The 9,958-nt window shown below is 43.9% G+C and overlaps 1 protein-coding gene across 1 annotated transcript; it reads right to left on the bottom strand.

The window, feature by feature from the left end:
- Positions 1 to 867: 867 nt before the first annotated feature.
- On the bottom strand, positions 868 to 9,728 carry LOC129546380 (uncharacterized). Its single transcript, XM_055411279.2, has 3 exons — positions 9,606 to 9,728; positions 7,574 to 7,700; positions 868 to 5,629 (listed from the first exon to the last, which is right to left on the bottom strand). Exons 1-3 carry the CDS (start codon positions 9,642 to 9,644, stop codon positions 4,236 to 4,238), a joined length of 1,560 nt encoding a protein of 519 aa, XP_055267254.2. The 5' UTR covers positions 9,645 to 9,728; the 3' UTR covers positions 868 to 4,235.
- Between the last annotated feature and the right edge of the window lie 230 nt (positions 9,729 to 9,958).

Below are 9,958 nucleotides of genomic sequence, written 5' to 3'. Positions count from 1 at the left end.
CTTCCTTGGGGCATTCAGGCTCCAGAGCATGTGTGGGCTCTAGTTTACAGCACTATAATTGAGTTGGGTGGGGGCATAGTTGCACCACGGCATGTAGGATCTTAGTTCCCCTCCCACTAATCGAACCTACATCCTCTACATTGAAAGCAGATTCTAACCATGGACCACCAGCAAAGTCCCAACATATCTTTTTGATACATCTTCAAAATTATTTCTGGCCTTTCTGTTTTCTCATTTAATTAAATTATTACTATTTTGCTGACTAGTTATTTTCTGTTCATGTACATACATGTGAAAGTGTTAAGTCACTCAGTTGTGTCCAACTCTTTGTCGGACACAACTATCCATGGAATTCTCCAGGCAAGAATAGATGTGAGGATAAATTTAACACAAAAATTTTCCAACCCACTTGTATAAATCTGGAAGGAAACACATTTATGACTGTAGATCCTTCCAGAAACATTCAGATTCACTTACATACATCTTTTCTTTTACATCTTTTCTCACTCCATCGATCTGACCTCTTGGTTGTTTCATTCATTCCCATAGTGCTGTTTTAGCCCCTGCCAGATGCCTGCAAAAATTAGTGGTTCAGTGATTAAGACTCTAAGCTCCCAAAGCAGTGTGGTCAGGAAAAAAAAGTCTAACCCTGGAACTGTGAATAATGGGCAGCTGTTTTCTTCCCAAAACTTTAGTGCTATGGACATGTTTTTATAGAATGTATGAAATATGGAACCTGAAATGTGACAGAAAACAATCCTAGTTTAGATGTACTGGATAACTACAAATTAGGGGATAAAATTTTCTCCTCTTAAATACAGATGATAATACTGAGAATGCTACAGCATAACAAACTGTAAGTATGCTCCTTTGTTTCCAAATTTATTGCAATTCCCAAACACAGCTCTAATCATTATAAATTATGGTTTACTCATGAATTTTCTGTCAACAAAGAACAAAGACACAAACTTCCAGAGCATTCACACTGAAAAGAGTATAGTTTTGACTCTAAAATATACTGCTGGAAACTGCATCTCAATTTTTTTAAATTAATTAATTTTATTTGGCAGTGCTTGGTTTTAGCTGTGGCATATGGGATCTAGTTCTCTGTTCAGGGATTGAACCTGGGTCCCCTACATTGGAAGCATGGCATCCCAGACCCTGGACCACCAGGGAAATCCATGTATCTCAATTTTTAATTAATGTGCATTGTTTTGCTCCTTTCTGAGGAAAACATCCTCAAAGTTCAGTTGTCGCTTTTTTTTCCCCTCAAAAATTGCCTTTATTTTAAATATCTTTCTTGCTCTGTTTATTTTTTAAAGCATTGAATTATTTAAATTAACTGAGTAAGGGCATTATAGATTATCTTTTGTTTCCAATGAAAATAATGATTGTCTGGGTAAAAGTATGTATTAAAACATAAAAATGTACATCCTAAATACATGCACTCTGTGTGTTCAGTCAGGTATACCTTATGTGTGTGTTCAGTTGTATCCAACTCTTTACAAGTCCCTGGATGATAGCCTGCCAGGCTCCTCTGTCCATGGGATTTTTCAGGCAAGAATACAACTGGGTTGCCATTTCCTCCACCCAGGGGTTACACCTTACACAAATGTTCAGAACTTGTCACTTCATAGTAATTTTACTATGTTTTTTGGGGAGGAACAGTTAAAATATTTTAGTTGAAGGCTAAATGCTTTACGGTGTTGTGTTAGATTCTGCTGTTACCAAGTTTCATTATCATTTGTATCATTTGTTGCTACTGGATCAGTATGATTGAGTTGGAATGATGTACCTCTATCAACTTTTCCCAACTCCATATTCAGTGACACCACGTTGTTAGCTTGAAATTGGCCATGCTAAGAATATTTGTATTCAGAAAACTGGAAAACACCACAAACCTGGACTTTGTTATATTATTGAAAGTCTAGATTTAAAAATATGTGGATAGTGCAGATTAAATTTAAACTACATGGTATATGTGGTAATTACATTGTATATAGCACACACAAAAATTGAGGATAAAAAGGAGCTATTTATTTGTTAATGAAAAGAAAAATAGGTGAAAGATATGAACAGATATTTTACCAAGAAGACGTACAGATGGCAAATAAACCATGTGAAAAAGAAAAATCAACACTATGATTCCTTAGGGAGATGTAATTAAAACAACTACTTCCTTAAATTCAAAATTTAAGGAAATTCAAGATTGACCATACCAAGTATTGGCCAGAATGTGGAAGCATTTTACATACTCCTGGTGGGTATGTAAAAACAATCTATAAATGTAGATCATAGTTTTTCAGTTTTATAAGTTAAACATTCACCTATGACTCAGGTTTTATACTTTGAATTACTAACACAGTATAAGTGAAAATCCACCCATACATACAGAACTATGTATAAATGTTCTAGCACCTTTATTTACAATAACCCACAGTAGCAATAACCCAAGTGACCATAACCAGATGAATGGATGAACAAACAACGTAACTATAGAAAAGATACTACTTAAAGAAAAGAATGAACTACTTATATATTATCACTTAAGAATCTCAAAATATTTAGATTCTGCACTTCAAATAGATACCGTATATCATATGTCAACTACACCTGAATAAAAATTTACAAAATGACTCAAAAGAAAAATCTAGGTCTGTCACACTTTTTAGGAAATCAGATCTTGAGAAATCCCTAGTGGTCCAGTGACTAGGAACTGGCACTTTCACTGCCATGGCCCAGGGTTCAGTCACTGGTGAGGGAACTATGATCCTTGAAGCCTCAAAGAACAACCAAAACCAAAATGAAAACTCCTCAGGTCTTGCAATCCTATATTGCCTCTCTTTTCTGATGACCTTGGAGAAGTACCCTTGACTTAGTGACAGCAAATAGTGATGAGAATAGATCTCTTCCCACCTGAGTTAACAGGAATGCTGGCTGATCACAGAGCCACACTGTGGATGAAGGGATCTTTCTCTGTTTGTTTCTCTGCCTCTGTGGCAATGGCCTTTGGCTGAACATTCTAGATGTTCAGGCATCTGTGCACACTGATACTGCACAGGCACAGTCACTGGAGCATCTGCTGATCCAATGTTAGGACACATTCCACCTACTTCACTGCAATCCCCTCCGCTCCAGGGTTACTCGACGAACATGGTTCCCTCCAGCCCTGTACTCTTTACAGTGGAACTATCTAATGAATTCCGAGGATCAAGGCATGTGATTCTTTTATAGGTTAACTGCTGAGCATTATGTGATCACTCACTGTGAATAACAATTCATGTTTCCAGAAGCACTGGAGGTTGTCACAACTTCATGGCTCCTCAGATGTTTTCTGAGCCCACAGAAACCTTGATACACAGCCCACAAATCAGGACCCCAAAGCCTTGCAGTTGTTCTGAGGAGACCTTGAGCAACAATGTATTTACATTAGGCTAACACCACAAAGAGAGCTACATTCTTCAATCATACTGATGTGAGGTACACAAAGCACAGGACCCCCATGAAAGTTGTGCCGTCATTAATGCTGGTAGAGCCCAATTTTCTTCCAATCACCTCATATAAAGTGAATAGAAGCCCCAGACCAAAGAGGGCTGAAACATTAACGCCTTTATGATTACAAAATGCAAAGGAATACAAGGCATGCAATTCTCAGCTTGGTGACTTGGAGGCTGGGAAAATCAGAAGTGTCACCAGAAACTAACATGTCCCTGAAAATTCAGTCCCTGCTGGCAAGTCACCAACAGAACTGAAACTGGGTCCACTGTGCCCAAATTGAGTGAGGTCTATGCCCCACTTTCGAAATCAGAAAGGAATGAGGATGCCATAAGAGCTAAGACTACTCATTACTTCCCTCCACAGAAAGGGATGGGACAGAAGTCAGCTTCCCTGAGCATGTTGGGAGGTAACTTCCACACTGTGTGAACCTGCCAGGTGATAGAAATGAAACTGGCAATGACAGAAAGCTGGAAAGGGCCTGGCAGGTAATTGAGCCACAAGGGAAGCCCCTAATAAAGCAAAGCACAGCTTCTTAAAGATTCCTACATACCTGGAACTTAAGGGGAATCTCCCCAGTGTGGATTTTCGGATGCATTAGATGGCTCAGTCACAACTTCTCCAGTGTAAAAATACTAGAAGGAAACTGCACATCCCAGCATATCTAAGGCCTTTCACTGGTGTGGCATCTCTGGGGTTGAATAAGGTCATATTTGTAGCTGAAAAGTTTTTTCCAACATTCACTGCACTCGGGACCTTTTTCCAGTGTGAACTCTCTGGTGCTGAATAAGGCTGGAACTTTGGCTAAACGATTTTCCACATTTCCCACATTCATAAGGCCTTTCTCCAGTGTGAACTCTCAGGTGTTTAACAAGGTTAGATTTACAGCTAAATGATTTCCCACATTCACTGCACTCAACAGGCCTTTCTCCAGTGTGAACCCTCCAGTGATTCTTGAGGTTGGAGCTATGGCTAAATGATTTTCCGCAGTCCCCACACTCATAAGGCCTTTCTCCTGTGTGGACTTTCCGATGTGAGCTAAAGCTGGAGCTTTGCTTAAAGGACTTCCCACATTTACTGCACTCATAAGGCCTCTCTCCAGTATGAAGTCTTCTGTGGTGAATGAGGCTAGAGCTTCGGCTAAAGGATTTTCCACATTCACTGCACTGATGAGGCCGTTCTCCAGTGTGAACTCTCCGGTGGTAAATGAGGCTAAAGTTTTGGCTAAAAGATTTCCCACATTCACTGCACTCATAAGGCCTTTCTCCAGTGTGAACTCTCTGATGCTGAATGAGATTAGATCTTTGACTAAAAGACTTCCCACATTCCCTGCACTCATAAGGTTTTTCTCCTGTGTGAACTTTCCTATGGCTGTTGAGGCTATAGCTTTGGCTAAAGGATTTCCCACATTCGCTGCATTCATAAGGCCTTTCTCCACTGTGAACTCTCTGGTGTATAATGAAGCTGGAGAGGTAGGTAAACAATTTTCCACATTCATGGCATTCATAAGGCCTTTCTCCAGTGTGGACTTTCTGGTGCTGAATGAGGTTACATCTTCGAGTACAGGCTTTTCCACATTTGCTGCACTCATAAAGCCCTTCTCTAGTGAGGACTCGTTGGTCCTCAACAAGTGTGTCTGTGCAGTTGAGGGCTTTGTTGCCTTCTCCCCAGTTCTCATGCCTTTTTCCATTGTGAGAGACAGCTTCAGACTCATTGTTTGGCTTCTCCTCAGTGTGAATGACCTGTTGATGGAAAAATCCCACATTGACTAAGAAGTCTTTCCCAATCTCCCCATAGACAGTGGGTTTCCCTGACACATGGGTTGTGCAGCTCTTTATAATCAAGGCTGTGTCCACAGAACTTCTGACGGGTATCTCTCCAATGTGTTTCCCCTGGTATTGTTGAAGGTTGGCAGAGATACAGAATCGATTTCCATATGTGTATGGTTTCTGCCCAAGATGTGTTTCCTGGTGCTCAGGAAAGTGCAAAATATCTCTCAAGACTGGGCCCCACATCTCAAAGGGTTGGCCCTTCTGGGGAGATGAATCTGCCTTGAGAGTCCTGATCTGTGACACTCCTACACAAATGGTTTGTTCAGAAGGTGCTTCCTTATCTTCTACTCCATGCCAACAGCCTGAAATTAAAGAAGTGATGGTGAAGTACACGTTAACCTTATTGAGAAGAAGCAAAACCATCACAAATGTAATTCATCACATCAAAGGATCAGTTCATGAAATTGCTTTCAGGAAAAGTCAGCTTAGGAAGCAACTGCTGTGCACCACTGGGTCCCTAAGGTCACGGAATGGTGCAGGTCTCACTGGGCACAGGACATGAGGAAAGGCCCATGGGAAAGGTTTGTGCTGTAACTCATTTTTCTGTCAGCGGCTTTTCTGGTGGCCATGCCACCTGGCATGTGGGATGACAGTTCCCCAAACAGGGATTGAATCAGTGCCCTCTGCAGTGCAACCAGAGTCCTAACCACTGGACCACTGAGGAAGATTTTAGCAGGATTATATCTGCTGATGACATGTGATGCTGTGTAGAAGTCCACTCCAGTCCCAGAAAAATCTGACTGGAACAAATGTAATAGTATTTAAGGATTATTAGATACCTTCACACTTTAGAACACTATGAAGTCTGAGTAGGGAAGTGTGAGGAATGAGTGAGGTAAGCAGGATAGAGAGGTGGAGAGTAGCTCTCAGCTGGAATCAGAATAGAAATGACAAGTCAGCAAAGTGTCAAGAATTGAGAAGGGAAAGGAGTGAGGTGTGGCTACTGGCAGTGGCACCAATACAGAAGTAAAACAGGATAGGTTCTTGGTATAATTTCAACTAAGACCTGAAGTCATGTCCTCTGTCAACTTCCGTTCATCTGGGTCAGGCATGGTCTGAGCCCATCTTATTGAGAATGGAGTCATGTCCATCCTATGAAGCTCAGAGGACTTTTTCTGTAGCCCTACCTGAAGATCTACATGTACCCAAGAGAACTAAAATCATAAGGGAATGACAGGACAAGTCAGTAGCCAAAAGAGGCCCAGACAACTCAGCACACAGGAGACCACCCGAAAGCTATTTAAATATTACCAAAAAATTCCTAAGGCCATAGCTGAAGGGAAGATAGCACAGTAGTAAGAACCAGGAATCTGACTTCCCTTCTGGATGACTACACCAGTAGAATTAGTCAAATGAAACTCTTTTGCAATGCTCAACTGCTTTAATTTTGTCCCTTTAAGCTCTTAGCATGGTAATAGTATTCATCCTTCCACTCCCTACCTCTGAGCCCTTGGGGTGGGGACCTTGTACATGTTCCAAGAATAGCTTCTAGGAGTCAGGATGGACAATAAGGAGTCTGTCCTCCAAATGTCAGAAGTACTCCAAGATCAGAAACAAAAAAATGATGCCAGCTTCTACCACTAGTATTCATCATAGTATTGGAAGATCTACACGGAACCTTAAGAGAAAAGACAAAAGGCATCCACAGCTCATGAAATTGTGAAGATTGCACCAGAAAACTTCTAGAATAAATGAATTCAGCAAATGAAGAGGATACAAATTAAATATCTGTGGGAATTCCCTGGTGGTCCAGTGGTCGAGTCATGGGTTCATGCTGCAGTTGGGGAACTAAGATGTTGAAGGCAAAAAAAAGAAACTGGTAAATGTTTTGTATACATGCCCCAAGTGAAATAAAGCAAAAAGAACCTTAACTAAGGGTCTGTCAATAACATTTGTGTAAGCAGTGACTATGTAAGTGACTACACTTCCAGCACAGTCAGAAACAAATGTGAGCTGTAGGAAAGAAGGGTGCTATACTAGGGTGCTATGGTGCTAGAGAGTCACCCAGTGAGGCAGAGGGCAAGACACTGGAGTCCATTAGGCCGACAAAACAACAGTGATACCAAACCCTTCCCTAGGAGGCTTTGGGGCAGTAGGTGCTGTGGTGACACAGATGAGAAGGAGAGCACTCAGCCCAGCCCTTGTAAACACAGCACAAATCCAGGGAACTGGGGACACACCTGCCCCTGGAGATAAGAGAAGCACAGAGCTTGGCCCAGGGCACAGGGGCAGGTGGAAGAGCTTACCCAGTGAGGATGTAAGTGCAAAGTTCTCCAGCATCACATCGTGGTACAGGCATCTCTGAGCCTCATCAAGGAGAGCCCATTCCTCCCAGGAGAAGTACACAGCCACATCCTCAAAGGTCACACTGTCCTGCCAGGATACAGACAGATGAGACCATCAACTGCCTCACTCCTGAAGACCCACAATCCACCTCCTCACACATCTACCCCATCTCCATCTTCCTCCTAAGAGCTCAGAAGACATTCTGGACCTTGGTGCCATAGCTGTCTGCTCTCTCCTCACTCTCCCACTAACCACTCTGTTCACGCTGCTGTCCACTCTGCAACCAGTGGAGCCTGTAAAGACTCAGAAGAAATCACCTCCCTAATTGATCAGATCAGTCATCTGATCCACACCTCCCACTGCCTCCAGAATAGATGCCCGACTTCACATACAGTCATTCCAGGTCAGACTGCTGCTCCCCACACCCAGTCTGTTCTCGCCAGGAAGGAAGGAGACCTGCAATTCCCTGAAACAACTTAGCCTCACCTCCAAGCACTTCCTGTTTTTGTGACAAGCTTCCACATCTTTCTATTGGTGGCCTGAAATGGGAACCCTTTCATATAACACTTAGACTGGACTCAGGACTGAGCTCGGATTCTCCAAGGTCTGCACACCCAAGGGCTGGGAAAATGCCAGGTGACAAGTTTCATGACAACCCAAATTTGGAGAAAATTAGAGGGCTTCCCTGGTGGTTCAGACAGTAAAGAATCTGCCTCTGATGCGGAATATCTGGTTTCGACCCCCAGGTCGGGAAGATCCCCTGGAGAAGAGAATGGCATCCACTCCAGTCTTCTTGCCTGGAGAAGTCCATGGACAGAGCAGCCTGGCAGGCTATAGTCCATGGTGCTGCAGAAACGACTGAGGAACTAACACAGGGTTGCGACCAGTGAGGGTGGTCTCCACTAACCCGATTAGATTCCAAAAGCACCTCTGCAGCCATGGAAACCTGTGGGAAGTGGGCAGTCTTAGAGGGATGTGATCCTGACAATTTTCCAGGGACTGAGACCTTCCCTACACACCTGGGGGCATCTGAACCAGGTTCCACGAGTGTCTAACCTCTATTGACTCTCAGCAGTTGTGTGTCCTTGGAAAAAAGCCCCAAACTCCGTCTGCTTCGGTGTCCTCAGCATCCCTACAATTAGTTCTTTCATTGAACAGACTTTGGTGATTTTGCAAACCTAATTATGTCACGTTTTGTCTCAAAATTTTCCATGGCTCCAAATTTGCTGCATGACTCAGGAAACTCAAACAGAGGCTCTGTATCAACCTGGAGAAGTGGGATGGGGAGGGAGGTTCCCAGGGGACCGGATATATATATCAGTTCAATTCAGTTAGTCGCTCAGTCGTATCCGACTCTTTGCGACCCCATGGACTTCCCTGTCCATCACCAACTCCCAGAGTTGACTCAAACTCATGTCCATTGGGCTGGTGATGCCATCCAACCATCTCATCCTCTGTCATTTCCTTCTCCTCCCGCCTTCAATCTTTCCCAGCATCAGGGTCTTTTCAAATGAGTCAGTTCTTCACATCAGGTGTATACCTATGGCTGATTCATGCTGAGGTTTGACAGAAAACAACAAAATTCTGTAAAGCAATTATCCTCCAATTAAAAATATATATATATACATATATATATTTTTTAATTTTCCATGGCTTCAAAGGCCTCAAGAAGGAAGGTACAACTCCTCAGTCCGGCACTGCAGGTGCGACAGCATACACACACTGTTCCCTGCAGCCATCAGATGGACCCCAGTTTTCCCAAATTCTCCTCCCTCAGTCGGACCGCCACATCTCTGCGCCTGCGCATCCCTCCGCAAATAACCCTCTACCAGGCGCCACCATGCTGTCTGTCAAACAGAGGGCCCCACCCACCACCGCATCACTGTCCTGGATACCCCCGGTCTGAGTTGTGGGCACGTGCGTGAGCAGGCGCTCGGGGCTTTAGCGTCTCTTAGGATGAAGCCGATGAGGGCCGGACGGATCAGCGTTTACCTGAGGCGTGTCACTCAGCGCCGCCGCCGCCGCCGCCATCGGACTCGGTGGAGAGGGGCCAGCCGAGCTTCCCGGAAGGACCCGGCACCAACGTCTCCAGGCCGCCCTGCAGGCAGCGATGTACCCGACTGTAGGACCGCCTCTAGTCCTACAAAGCGTCTTCCCGCGCCTTCTCTGTCACCTCGACCCCGATCCTTTGGACCTCGAGAACAGCTCAAAGAACCGCTATGAAAACACAGGAAGTCCCGCCTTCACCCAGTGAGCCCACCCCCCCCTCCCCGCGGAAATGTCGAAATTCTGGATGTTCATTGGGTGGTCTCCGCTGCCTCCCAACACTTAGCTTTCTGAGTAAT

Source organism: Moschus berezovskii, chromosome 22 (assembly GCF_049115385.1).
Source record: "Moschus berezovskii isolate FMDL1 chromosome 22, NW_MosBer_1.0, whole genome shotgun sequence".
Classification (NCBI taxonomy): Eukaryota; Metazoa; Chordata; class Mammalia; order Artiodactyla; family Moschidae; genus Moschus; species Moschus berezovskii.
Note: the sequence above shows the minus strand (reverse complement) of the source record. Positions and strands in the feature narration are given on the sequence as shown.